This window comes from Grammomys surdaster, unplaced genomic scaffold, assembly GCF_004785775.1.
Source record: "Grammomys surdaster isolate TR1022 unplaced genomic scaffold, NIH_TR_1.0 130, whole genome shotgun sequence".
Lineage (NCBI taxonomy): Eukaryota > Metazoa > Chordata > Mammalia > Rodentia > Muridae > Grammomys > Grammomys surdaster.
Genome location: NW_021604588.1, coordinates 2,814,883 through 2,828,860, shown reverse-complemented (window position 1 = coordinate 2,828,860; position 13,978 = coordinate 2,814,883). Strand labels below are relative to the sequence as shown.

At 36.8% G+C, this 13,978-nt stretch overlaps 1 protein-coding gene across 2 annotated transcripts in view; it reads left to right on the top strand.

Moving 5' to 3' along the window:
• Positions 1 to 13,978, top strand: part of Rasal2 (RAS protein activator like 2) — a 258,472-nt gene that overhangs the window by 106,251 nt on the left and 138,243 nt on the right. For both annotated transcript variants that reach the window (XM_028758525.1, XM_028758517.1), the window contains exon 3: positions 12,529 to 12,652. In XM_028758525.1, the coding sequence (XP_028614358.1) occupies positions 12,529 to 12,652 (124 nt within the window). The remainder of the gene's footprint in view (positions 1 to 12,528; positions 12,653 to 13,978) is intronic.

Sequence of the window (13,978 nt, the reverse complement as noted above, 5' to 3'; positions counted from 1 at the left end):
AAGGAAGGAAGGAAGGAAGGAAGGAAGGAAGGAAGGAAGGAAGGAAGGAAGGAAAAGAAAGTAATTGTTTGGGGAATTTTTCTTTTGTTTTTGTATATAAGCATGGCCTTAAACTTGCTTGGTAAGCTCAAAATAACCTCAAGATCCTCCTTATTGAGCCTCAAAAAGTCAAGATTCCAGGCATGTGCTATCACACCTAATAATAATTCCTTGTACGCATTTATGGAACCAATTTTGCCAAAAAAAAGACCAACAACAAAACAAAAACAGTTTATAAACTTAGTGCCCAAAATATCTGATTCTTTCATATATCCTTGAGATCTATCTCTTCCATTCCTTTCCCCTGTATTTAGTGTGTTAGTCCACTTTCTATTTATACAACAAATACTTGAGGTACTAAACTTCCATGAGGAAAGGGTTACTTTGGCTCATAGTTTTGGAGGTTCCACTCTGTGATCGGTTGGTCATGGCATCTGGGTAAGTAGTGAGGCAGCACATCATGGCCTCAATGTATAACAAAGCACTTCGGGCTGAGAAGCCATACAAAATGGAGTCAGTGGTCCTTGTCACTGGTCCCTTTTTGGGCATGCCCCTCACTAATCTAAAGACTCCTCAGTGGATCCCACTTTTGAAAGTATCCACTATCTCCGGATTCTGTGAAAACTTAAGAATTTATACTATTTTATATACCTACTCAGAGAATGAAATCATTTTTTTCTAAAGCTAAATCATGTGCCACAATGTTGTACACGATCCTGTATTATTGAACATTTAACACACAGTGATGAAGTCACAAAGAAGCAGTCCCATTGCAGTATTTAAGGTAAATATAAAATCATCACTATTTCCAACTAGATAGAGTAGTAGTTTTACGATGTTCTGGATGTACTAAATGTCATTGAACTATTCACTTTTAAATGCTAGATTTTATATGAATTTTTATTTCATTATATTTTAAAAATTATTATTGTAACTACAAGGGAAATTTTAAGTGATTTCTTGCCATAAGTGGGTTAGATTTGTAATAGAAAGTATCAAAAAGTGGCTTTACAAAAATACCAGTATTTTGTCCATGTTTTAAGGGAGAAATAATAGTTTACCTGGAGTGAACAAGGGAAGACCAATCATATAATTATATCATCCAGAAACATCTGGCAAACAGTAAAACATTCTGAGCCTTTGGAACAGTTTGCAAAATAAAAAGTAATAGGCAGCAAGAACCAACTAAACAAGAGTAGTGAAGGCCATGATAAAGAATTCTGTCTTTACTTTTTTAAGTGATCTAGATCATGGAAAGTATTTATTAGGTTAGTGATCATCAGATTTTGCCTCTCATCTTAGAGTTTTACAGCTGTGAATAGACACAAGGCAACTCTGGACAACATTTAATTGGGGCTTACAGGTTCAGTGGTTCACTCTATTATCATCAAGGTGGGACCATGGCAGCATCCAGGCAAGCATGGTACTCCAAAGGCAAACAGAAGACTAGTTTCCAGGCAGCTAGGAGAAGGGTCTCCTAGCCTACTCCCACTGTGACACCACATTTCCTCCAACAAGGCCACACCTCCTGATACTGCCACTCCCTGGGCCAAGCATATTCAGACCACCACATCTCTTAAAGAATTCTATTGGTCATGTGGAACAATGAGTAAAGGAGAGTGGAAACAGTTAGATGAGCTAGAAAGAAGAATATTTCATTGAGCCAAGTAAGGAATGATGAAAGGATGATACATTTGTTTAGAAAAGAATCTAATGCCCTGAAACAGGCAGTTTTGCTCTACCACAATTAAGTTAGATGTGTAATTAAGTCTTTAAAAGAATGAGACCATTGTTGTACCTGTTACTCAAAGAAGTTTTATATTTTGTTAATTTTATTGGAAGAAATTATTGGAAATTCATTTTTATGGAATGATTGTGATACAATACTTTCTACCTTTTATTCACACAGAAGAATTATAATGAGGATAATTTGAAACTTCTTTTGAATAATTGACAGTTTCTTGAAAAGCTTAATGACTTTTCTGCTAAAATTATCTTAAAAGGCTGTTTTAAACTTTAGTCAGCTTATTTTGGAAGTGTTTATTTCTGTGTTTAAAAGAAAATCAAAAGAACCATGTAAGAATTTAAGCTGAATCCTTAGCCAGGCACTGATGGAGTATGCGATGGGTGTAATAGTCTAGTGTCACTTTCATATATGTGCATATATATATATATATATATATATATATATATATATATATATATATAGTATTCATGTGTGTGTGTGTGTTTCAATGCCCTCTTTTATCTCTGTGTGTTTCTTGTCAGATTGGGTAAGGTCTGTTTGAGGGATTTACATGGAAAATGTTAAAAACACCAAATATAGCAGAAGGCCAGATTGGGCAAGAATGATGAAAAAGAAATTTGTCAAAAATGACACCTTGAAAATAACTCACTGGTTCAGTGAATTGCTTGTATACAATTGCATGCCAAATGAATATTGCATATGTGTTATGAAATTTATTTTCTTGCATAGGTCCAAGGAGAAACCCAAATGACTTGATTTAAAGCTAGTTCAAAGAGGGCATATGAGGGTTTTGAGAAACTCTTGAGTTTTATTTTCCCTTCAAGAGATAAGACCAAGTAAACTACAGACTAGGAGTAGAGGGAAAATGATAGAGGAAACAAAAACCAAGACAAAACAAATATGCTTCTCTCAGGTGTAGCCAGCATAAAAATACAGAAGAAACCTGAGTTTGTAAGCTTCTTTTAGCAACAGTAACCTATCAGAGTAAACTGAGCTCTGTTTTATTAAAAGGTATATCTCTGCTTTCTGTGTTTTGGATTTTTTAAAGATTTGTTTATTAATTTATTTTATTTGTACACATATTTTGTATGCATGTATATCTGCACACCAGAAGAGGGCATTGGATCCCATGGGACTGCAGTTACTGATAGTTGTGAGCTGCCTCTAGGCGCCAGGAATTAAACCTAGGACCACTGCAGGAGTGGCCAAGACTCTTAAACACCAAGCCATCTCTCTGGTCCCCATTGTTCTGATTTTTAAGGCTGGATCCTAGTTGTGTAGGCAGCAAGGCAGTCATCATATAGTTTTAAAACATCTCAATATAATTTGCTTGAAAATATATTTATCCTTGTATATATTGATTGCAAGTATTAGTTGGACTGCAAAACAGCTGAAAATTACCTGCCATTTACCCTGGGGTTTGATACCTGGGGCATATTTCATTCAGAATAATTTTCTAATTTTTTTTAACAAATGTAATGTTTGCCTGTTTATGAATATCTGTGTTAGGAATTATAAAGATAAAAACACAGTTCGTCTTTTCTGTACCAATCTTGGTGATGGAAAGAAGACAAAAAGTGAGGCTGGAGAAGTGACTCAGCAGCTCAAGACACTTAGTGCTTATGTATGCAAAGGATCCAGGTTCAGTTCCAAGCACAATATTGGATGGCTCACAACAATCAGTAACTCCAGTTAAGGCGGACTCTTCTGCACTTTGTGGGTACCTGTATACACATGATACACATAGACATAAAATAATTAAACAAGTATTGTTAAAATAATATTTGATGATAATATAGTTGAACTGGAAATTACAAAATTCTCATCTACTAAAAAACCTTGATTTCATTAAATATATTATTTTGAGACTACTGGGAGTGGGAGATTACCAAATTATGCTTAAAGGGGATTGTTTTTTAAAAACAAGGGCTCTGATTATTAATCTGTAGTATATATTGAAACAAGAAGCAATAAGAAGGACGACTCGTCAAGAGCCTACTATTTCAGATATCTAAAGCCTTAGGTGGCTTCCCAATACCCCTTGAATTATATACATGACCTGGAGTGTTTTGTGTGGACATGATATACTTTGGTGTTCTACTCTGCTTCTATATCTTAAGAAGCTCTAGCCAATTTTCCTATTCCTCTTCCACAACACATTTAAAAAAAAAAAAACTTGCATGCGAACTAGCCTCTTCCCTAAATGCTTTTCCCTTTGCCTAAAATTGTCCTCGTCCTACCCATAAAAGATTTATTCATTCATTTGTGGGTTGTGGTTATTTTATGATTTAGGAAGTAGCTAGTAAGGTACAAACTGTTAATTTATATTAAATTAGTTTAAAGTTATAAATTAGTATAATAATTAGAGTGATAAAAGGTTGTTATGAGAGGAAACTAAGACAGCTACATTTTAATGGCCAGTTAGGGCATTAGTGCGCAGGGAAGAGTCTTGGAAATGTCAGTTTATCCTGAACCTTAGGGTGAACAGGAGTTTATCTGACAGGTACAGAAGAGAAAAGAAATGAGCAACGAATTTAAAGTTGAGAGAATAAATAAAACAGGGGCACTGAACTGTAGAGTGGAGGCTGTATTAGGGCAAGCACTTTGGTATTCCTGGACTGTAAAATCTGAAACTGGACACCAAGTGGCTAGATTATGGGAAACCTGTGTTCTGTAATGAGGAGTGTGTACTTTGTAGGGTAGTGCTTTTGAACAGTATCATTGTGGAAAAGCTATGTGCAATTCCTAAAGAGCAGATAAACAGGATTGTGTTCTAGCTGAAGTAAAAAGGTTCTCCTCCATCTCCTGCAAACACTTCTCTCCTTTGAAATCACTGCTAGACCGAGGGGACCACTGAAGGGTGTTACGCCTCCCTATAACATGATCGGATTTGCTTTTGAAACTACTGATACTTATGTAAAGCTTATTGGAGGCAGATACCAGTAAAGAAACTGTTTTAAGAATTTGGATAAAAGAAAATAGGTGTGTGCTATGATAGAGTAATTGATAGATGACTAATCCTATCCTGAAAACAATAAATATACAAATATATTCAATATAGCCCCTTCCACAATATACATATATATTCAATCATTGGCTAACAGGCAGCTTAACACTGTACTGGTCACTTTACTCAGGTATTTGCTATGTACCTTTTCCCCATTGGGGCACATTCGTTTGAATTGCAAGCTGAGGAAGCAGAGAACCTCTGGAGAAATGCAATTCTATTGAACATAATATCCAGGAGACTTTGGACACTTTGAGATGCTTATCCATAATAGGAAGGAGAGAAAACTACATCTTAAGGCAGTGGCTGTCAACCTTCAGTGAGCATCTGACTCTTGTTTTTTTTTTTTTTTGTTTGTTTGTTTGTTTGTTTTTTGATTTTTTAATTTTTTTTTTACATTTCAGATGTTATCCCCTTACCTCATTCCCCCCACCCCCACCCAGAAAACCCCTATCCCATTCCCCCTCCTCCTGCTTCTATGAGGATGTACCCCTACCTACCCCCCCACTCCCACCTCCCCACCCTCAAATTCCCCCATACACGGCATCCAACCTTCATAGGACCAAGGATCTACTCTTCCAACTATGCCCAACAGGGCCATCCTCCCTTAAATATACAGCTGGAGCCATGGGTCCCTCCCTAAGTGCTCCCAGGCTGGTGGTTTAGACCCTGGGAGCTCTGGTTGGTTGGTATTGTTGATTTCCCCCTAAGGCCGCAAACCACATCCACTCCAGTCTTTTCTCTAACTCCTCTGTTGGGAACCTCATGATCAGTAAGTTCAATGGTGAGCTGCCGACATCTGCCTCTGTATATGTCAGACTCTTGCAGACCTCTAAGGAGATAGCTATATCAGGTTCCTGTCAGCATGCACTTCCTGACATCCACATCAGCATCTACCTTTGATGACTGCACATGGGATGGATACCCAGGTGGAACAGTCTCCAGACGGCCGCTCCTTCAGTTTCTGTCCCACACTTTGTCTCCATATTTGCTCCCTTGAGTATTTTGTTGCTCCTTCTAAGAAGGACTGAATCACCCCCACTTGGTCTTCATTCTTTATGAGCTTCATGTGGTCTGTGAGTTGAGTCTTGGGTATTTTAAGCTTCTGAGTTAATATCCAATAATCAGTGAGTGAATAAATACCATGTGTGTTCTTTTGTGATTGGGTTACCTCACTTAGGATGGTATTTTCTAGTTCCATCCATTTACCTAAGAATTTCTCAAATTCATTGTTTTTAATAGCTTAGTAATATTCCATTGTGTAAATATACCACATTTTTTGTATCCATTCCTCAGTTGAAGGACATCTAGGTTCTTTCCAGCCCCTGGCTATTATAAATAAGGCTGCGATGAACATAGTAGAGCATATGTCCTTGTTAAATGTAGGAGCATCTTTTGATTATATGCCCAGGAGTGGTATAGCTGGGTCCTCAGGTAATGCTATGTCCATTTTCTGAGGAACCACCAGACTGATTTCCAAAGTGTTTGCACCATCTTGCAGTCCCACCAACAATGGAGGAGTGTTCCTCTTTCTCCACACCCTCGCCAGCATCTACTATCACCTGAGTTTTTGATCTTAGCCATTCAGACTGGTATGAAGTGGAATCTCAGGGTTGTTTTGATTTGCATTTCCCTGATGACTAAGGATGCTGAACATTTCTTTAGGTGTTTTTCTGCCATTCTAGTTTCCTCAATTGAGAATTCTTTGTTTAGCTCTATACCCCATTTTTTTTTTAATAGGGTTATTTGGTTGTCTTGAGTCTAATTTCTTGAGTTCTTTGTATATATTGGATATTAGCCCTCTATCAGATGTAGGATTGGTAAAGATCCTTTCCCAATCTGTTGGTTGCTGTTTTGTCCTATTGACAGTGTCCTTTGCCTTACAGAAACTTTTCAATTTTATGAAGTCCCATTTGTCAATTCTTGATCTTAGATCATAAGCCATTGGAGTTCTGTTCAGGAACTTTTCCCCTGTGCCCAAGTATTCAAAGTTCTTCCCCACCTTCTCTTCTATTAGTTTCAGTGTATCTGGTTTTATGTGGAGGTCCTTTATCCACTTAGACTTGAGCTTTGTACAAGGAGTAAGAATGGATCAATTTTCATTCTTCTACATTGTTGTCCTCCAATTGAACCAGCACCATTTGTTGAAAATGCTGTCCTTTTTCCACTGGACAGTTTTAGCTCCTTTGTAAAAGATCAAGTGACCATAGGAGTGTGGGTTCATTTCTGGGTCTTCAGTTCTATTCCATTGATCTTCCTGCCTGTCTCTGTACCAATACCATGTAGTTTTTATCACTATTGCTCTGTAGTACAGCTTGAGGTCAGGGATGGTGATTCCTCCAGAAGTTCTTCTATTGTTGAGAATAGTTTTCGCTATCCTGGATTTTTTGTTATTCCAAATGAATTTGAGAATTTCTCTTTCTAACCCTGTGAAGAATTGAGTTGGGATTTTAATGGGGATTGCATTGAATCTGTAGATTGCTTTTTGGCAAGATGGCCATTTTTACTATATTAATCCTACCAATCTGACTCTTGTAAATACAATACTGAGCTCTGCCATTACAGTGCTGATTTAGCAGATGTGGGTGGAGCCTTAGAGGCTGAATTATAAGAATCTGTTGAGCTCGGAATAAATTGAAATTAATTTCCAAATAGTTGTAAGTAAGGAGAATTTTCTAGGAAGCATATATATATTTATGTGAATATATGTTAATATAAATACAGTTGCTCTGCAGGTGTCATAGACAGTTAACCAAGTGGATAAAGAGTTTGCATTTTATTTTGTTGTAAAAACGTCTTAGAAACTATTCAAGCCACCCATTCCTTACAGTTTTCTGCCTCCTCCTCTATAGAAAATGAGAATTGAAGTGCTTGGTTCTTTTCCTTTTTATTGATTCCAGAGTGATTTAGAAGCCCAGTCCAAGATCAAAGAAATGTTAAAAAACATTCTGATGTCATAGAAACTGGGAGATGTGTGAGTTCTTAAGAACAGTTTTCAAACCAGAGTATGAAATGGTAAAATAAATTTAGGACAATCAGAACAGAACAAATTGATATCTGAAACTGTTTTGTCTTAGCAGAATGCTAAGATTTGTGAACTCTTAATTTGGTTCATTTGAACAAAACAAAATTACCAGTAAATTTGGCTTTTAAAAAATATTGTATCTAAGGAACAAACTTGAGTGTTATAATAATAAAATATTCTTAAGAAATGTAGGGAGGGGCTTGAGAGATGGCTCAGGGGTTAAGAGCACTGTCTGCTCTTCCAGAGGTCCTGAGTTCAATTCCCAGCAACCACATGGTGGATCACAACCATCTGTAATAAGATCTGATGGCCTCTTCTGGTGTGTCTGAAGAGATCAACAGTATACTCACATACATGAAATAAATAAATAAATCTTTAAAAAAAAAAAAAAAAGAAATGTAGGGAGACTGGAGAGATCAATGGTAGGAATACTTGCTGCTGTTACAGAGGACCTGAGTTCAGTTGCCAGCATTCAGATGAGATAGTTTTCAACTGCTTTTAACTCTAGCTTCAGGGACTTTGTCAGTGCCCTCTCCTAGCTTCTGTAGGCATGCAGATCACCCAAGAATATATGCATACATGGTCACATTAAATGAATAAGTGCATAAATAAAATTTAAAAAGAAATTTTTAAAATTTAGAACAAAAATTCTCACAGTATTCTCCTTTCTTTGAATCAAGAATAAAATTACGTAACTTTTCAGAGTAAATACTTTAAATAAAATTTATGATCATAGTTTATCTATGCTAAGACTTAGAGAAAATAATTGACAATAAAATTTGGGTTCAAATAGCAAGACGGATGTATTGTATTTCTTTCTTTATCATAGTGAAAACCAAGCAGATAGTAGAGAAGTTTTTCATGGATACGGTATTTATAAATTTCAACAGCAAAAATTTCTTGCTTCTGAAACATTGTAAACAGTTAATGCTACTGCAATGCTTAAATGCTTATTCAGGTAGTAGACAGTTGAAAAACCATTACAGAGAGTTTATTTGCTCAGTGATCCAAATTTTTCTCTTCTAAATTTACTCCCTTAGTTTCTACTTTTGAAGCAAGTAAAAGTTACTTTTGCTTTTTAAAATAAACGTCACTTAACCTTTCTGTGCTACTCTTTAATTATTTAAGTAGGGACAGTATAGATTACTACTGAAAGGGAGGGATGACTTAGGTTACTGTTCATGGAGTTTTGTATTACTTAGTATTTTAGGAAGAGTTTTGTCTTTATTGATTACATGATTTCTGTCTTTATAATTTTATCTTTCTTAATTCTGGCCTTTGATTTCTGCGTGTACAAAGAGTAAGCTTGGTAAGCTTGGTTAATATAATAAATGGCGAGTACCATTTATATTTAGTCTTGTAAAGAGTGTGTAAACTTTCAGTACAAGGAAGTGCTTGGATATCCATTCTTTAGATGTTTCATTAAGGAACAAAGCTATAATGTCCTTGACCCTAGTCTCAGGGGTTGGATTACTGAGCATTGCACAAGTCAGGTACAAGTCTACCTGTTTCTGCTTTGTTAAAACATTTGATGTGATGCATGTTGATTGTTGTCCTTGGAGTACCAGTTGTCACAGAGGATAATCTTAATGTCTCTTTATATGCAGGATTATCCATTTTCCCTCTAATGATTAGTGTTGTGTACTGTTAAAGACACTTTCCCTTCTGTAAGATTAACACAGTACCATTCTGCAAACTTTACTTTGGTTCTTTTCTCTTTTACATCTACAGCACATTTTGGAGCAGGCTTTGAATGTGATATAAGGAATAAATCAAGCCCTACACTCTTGCTTCTCTTTTTTTTTTTTTTAAACTTTATTTATTTATTATAAGTACACTGTAGCTGTCTTCAGACACCCCACAAGAGGGCATCAGATCTCATTGCAGATGGTTGTGAGCCACCATGTGGTTACTGGGATTTGAACTCATGACCTCTGGAAGAGCAGTCAGTGCTCTTAACCACTGAGCCATCTCACCAGCCCCACTCTTGCTTCTCTTAAAGAATATCTGTTTGACACAGCATCAATGCCTGAAAAGACCCCCCCCATGCTCTACTGGTCTCCCTTTTTGAACAGTATATATCCTATTATTTTCTTAGTAAGAATTAAATGTTAGTCATTATTAACTGTGATTTCTTAAAAACAATTCAAGAAACATAAGAAATTTATTACTGATTAGTTATTGATATACTTTACCAAACTAATACAATTTGTGATGAAAGTTAGAAAATACCATTTGTAGGGAGAGACGTCTCAGCAGCTAAGAGCATTGACTGCTCTTCCAGAGGTCCTGAGTTCAATTTCCAAAAACCACTTGGTGGCTAACAACCATCTGTAATGGGATTTGATGCCGTCTTCTGGTGTGTCTGAAGACAGCAACGGTGTACTCACATAAAACAAATAAATACATCTTTAAAAAAAGAAAAGATAAAAATATGATTAAGTGTATTGTAACGTGGCAGGTAATGGAGAAAAAAGAAAAAATGTTCTTGTAATTATATGTTTTCTGATTTATTGATTATTGTTGTTAATGTCTTACTGTATGAAACAAAATGTATCATAGATATTTATAGGGGAAACAGTATATACAGGGCTTTATACTAGCTATGATTTCAGGCCTCAGCTGATTCACTGTGGCCTTGGACTTCATCTCCCATAAATGTGAGGAAAGTACTAAGCCCCACTCCCCAAAGAAGAAACATTTTGCCTCAGTTTGCCTCAGAAACATTTTATTCTTTAAAAATAACCTGCTGCATAGTTTTTTAAGTTTATAGTTCTCATTCACTTATGCAAATAATCATTTAATATGCTTCTGAAACTATAGCAGAAAATACTTTTTACTGTTACATAAAGTTCCCCCTTTGGGATAAAATATGCTGTTTTTCTGGAGGGGAGTTATTATTATTTTTCTTTTTATTAGATATTTTATTTATTTACATTTCAGATGTTATCCCTGTTCCACATCTCCCCCTAGAAACTCCCTATCACATCTCCCCTCCACCTGCTTCTATGAGGGTGTGCCACTACCCATACACCCACTCCCAACTTCCTGCCCTTGAATTCCCCCACACTGGGGCATCCAGCCTTCACAGGACCAAGGACCTCCTCCCCCACTGATGCTGGACAAGGCTATTCTCCACTGCTAATACAGCTGGAGCCATGGGTACCTCCATGTGTGTTCTCAGGCTGGCAGATTAGACCCTGGGAGCTCTGGTTAGTTGGTATTGTTGGTTTCCCAGTAAGGCTGCAAGCCACATCCACTCCAGTCTTTTCTCTAACTCCTCCTTTGGGAACCTCATAATCAGTTAGTTCAATGGTGAGCTGCCGACATCTGCCTCTGTATATGTCAGATTCTAGCAGAGCCTCTCAGGAGATAGCAATATCAGGTTCCTGTCAGCATGCACTTCCTGGCATCCATAACAGTGTCTGCATTTGGTGACTACACATGGAATAGATCCCCAGATGGGGCAGTCTCTGGATGGCCCCTCCTTCAGTCTCTGCTCCACAGACTGTCTCTATAATTTGTTCCCATGTGTATTTTGTTACCCTTTCTAGGAAGGACTGAAGCACCCACACTTTGGTCTTCCCTCTTCTAGAGCTTCATGTTGTCTGTGAGTTGTATCCTGGGTATTGCAAGCTTTTAGGCTTATATCCACTTATCAGTGAGTGAATACCATGTGTGTTCTTTTGTGATTGGGTTACCTCACTCAGGATGATGTTTTCTAGTTCCATCCATTTGCCTAAGAATTTCATGAATTCATTGGTTTTAATAGCTGAGTAGTACTCCATTGTGTAAATGTACCATATTTTCTGTATCCATTCCTCTGTTGAAGGACATCTGGGTTCCTTCCAGCTTCTGGTTATTATAAGTAAGGGGCTATGAACATAATGGAGCATGTGGCCTTGTTAAATGTAGGAGCATCTTTTGAGTATATGCCCAGGAGTGGTATAGCTGGGTCCTCAGGTGTCAAATTTTCTGAGGAACCACCAGACTGCTTACAAAAGTGGTTGCACCAACTTGCAATTCCACCAACAATAGTTTCCAATACTGAATAAAAGTTGTGTGGTTTTACTTAAAATCTTTAACAAAACCAACTCAATTTTCAGAGAATTTTTGAAGCTTAACTTTATGGTCCCCTTTTATTTCTTCAATATTTGCCGTTTTGAATATTGGATAAAATTAAAACTTCCAAACCAATTTCTGATACAGAGGAGTGTCAGTGAATCAGCTGAAGCCTGAAAGCCTAGCTAGTTATGAAGCCCTGTATATACTATGTTTTCCTCTCTATATATTTATGATAAATTTTATGTTGTAAGTTACATACAGTAAGACATTAACAGCAATAATTAATAAAACAGAACAACATATAAAGTTACTGGAATGCCTTCTCTCTCTCTTTTTCCTTTTATTTGCGTGGGTGTTTTATTTTGTTCTCTGAGCTTCCAGAGCAGGTTCACACCCAGATAGGATTGGTACAGACTCCAGGTTAGCTATTTTACATACTTGCTGTTCCTGATCCTTCAGTTTACTTTCTAAACAGCAGCTTCCTGCAAAGGAGTTGGTAATCCCTTAACATCTTTTTAACTTCATTTCTACATTCCTCCTACTTTCAAATCACACTACTATCTTCATTAATTAAAAAATCAATGAGTAAGAAAGTACTTAGACATGTTCATTATTTTGTTTTTTCTCTGTCTCTTGGCTAAATAGATACCAGTGGAAGGACAGGATCAACAGACAGATTCCACCAAAGGGCGATGCCTGAGGAGAACTGTCAGTGTTCCTTCAGAGGGTCAGTTTCCGGAATACCCACAAGAGGGCACCACTAAACTAGGTAAGCTAAAGAAAGGAAAGACATCCCTACATTTTATTGGATGCCGTAAGCATTTGTCACTGCTACAGTAAAACAAAGTATTGTATGTTTCTCCTTAAACCATTGTGTTCAAATCAATAGCCCATTAATCCAGTTCATCAATCAGAGTTATAGCCAAACAGCAGCAGTTAGTATATGGTAATAAAATTTATCTGTGTGCTACCCAGTAAGATTGCTGTTTGGTGTAGGCAAATTGAATGGCATATTTCTGTACTATTGCTCAGCTCTGTTTTCAGAGCATTGGTAGTATTGTTTCAGGCATTGTGTAAGTGGCTGAGACAGACCCTTCTTGTAGCTGCTGATACTACTGTAGATGTCAGAGTAGGCTAACCTAACTTTGCCTGGTCTGTATACAGTACTTTCAGACCCATTGCTTGAGTAGATGACAGGGAAATTGTTTGCCTCTTCATTTCACTGTGAGGATAGCTTAGTTATAGAATACTTGTCTAGTCTTTGATACTACTGCTCCCCAATCAACACCCCGAAATCACAGCTAGCCCTGTCCCCATTTTATATCCTGTATGTCATTTTATGTTTTGTTACTGTTTTGTAGTATTTAAATAATTAAACTGGAATGTTAAAGGAATACACAATTTAAAGTAATCAAAGAATTTGAAAAATAGGACCTGCTTTGGAGTTTTTATATTACATTACTATGTATTTAATGAACCATAAACATTTACTCATGGGTACATGGTAGGTAAATAAAATCATTTGTTCTTTCTGTGGTGGTGGTCAGTGTCTATAATTTTATGGTTTGTCTTGTGTTTTCTAACATAAGCTTTTTTTGTTGTCTAAATGTATTTTGGAATTTACATGCTTTTTATATCTATTTATCATATTGTCTTATAAAACTTTTCTGCCTGTTAAAAATATTAGGCTAGCAAATATTCTCTCCCAAGTTTACTATTTGGAGAAACCATATTTTAGTCATCATGTTTACTTTGAGCCACTTTAGCATATGTTGAAGCCACTTAGGTCCTCATAATATTGAAAACTTGTTGGATTGTAAATGTTTATAGCTTGTTTTATTTCACATGCACCAATATTCCATATATACAAACTGGCCAAGAGCCACCATCTTTCATTTCCTCATTTTTATTGTTTATGCTATATTGAAAATTGCTAGCCAGGCGGTGGTGGCACATGCCTTTAATCCCAGCACTTGGGAGGCAGAGGCAGGCGGATTTCTGAGTTCGAGGCCAGCCTGGTCTACAGAGTGAGTTCCAGGACAGCCAGGACTACACAAAGAAACCCTGTCCCAAAAAACCAAAAAAAAAAAAAAAA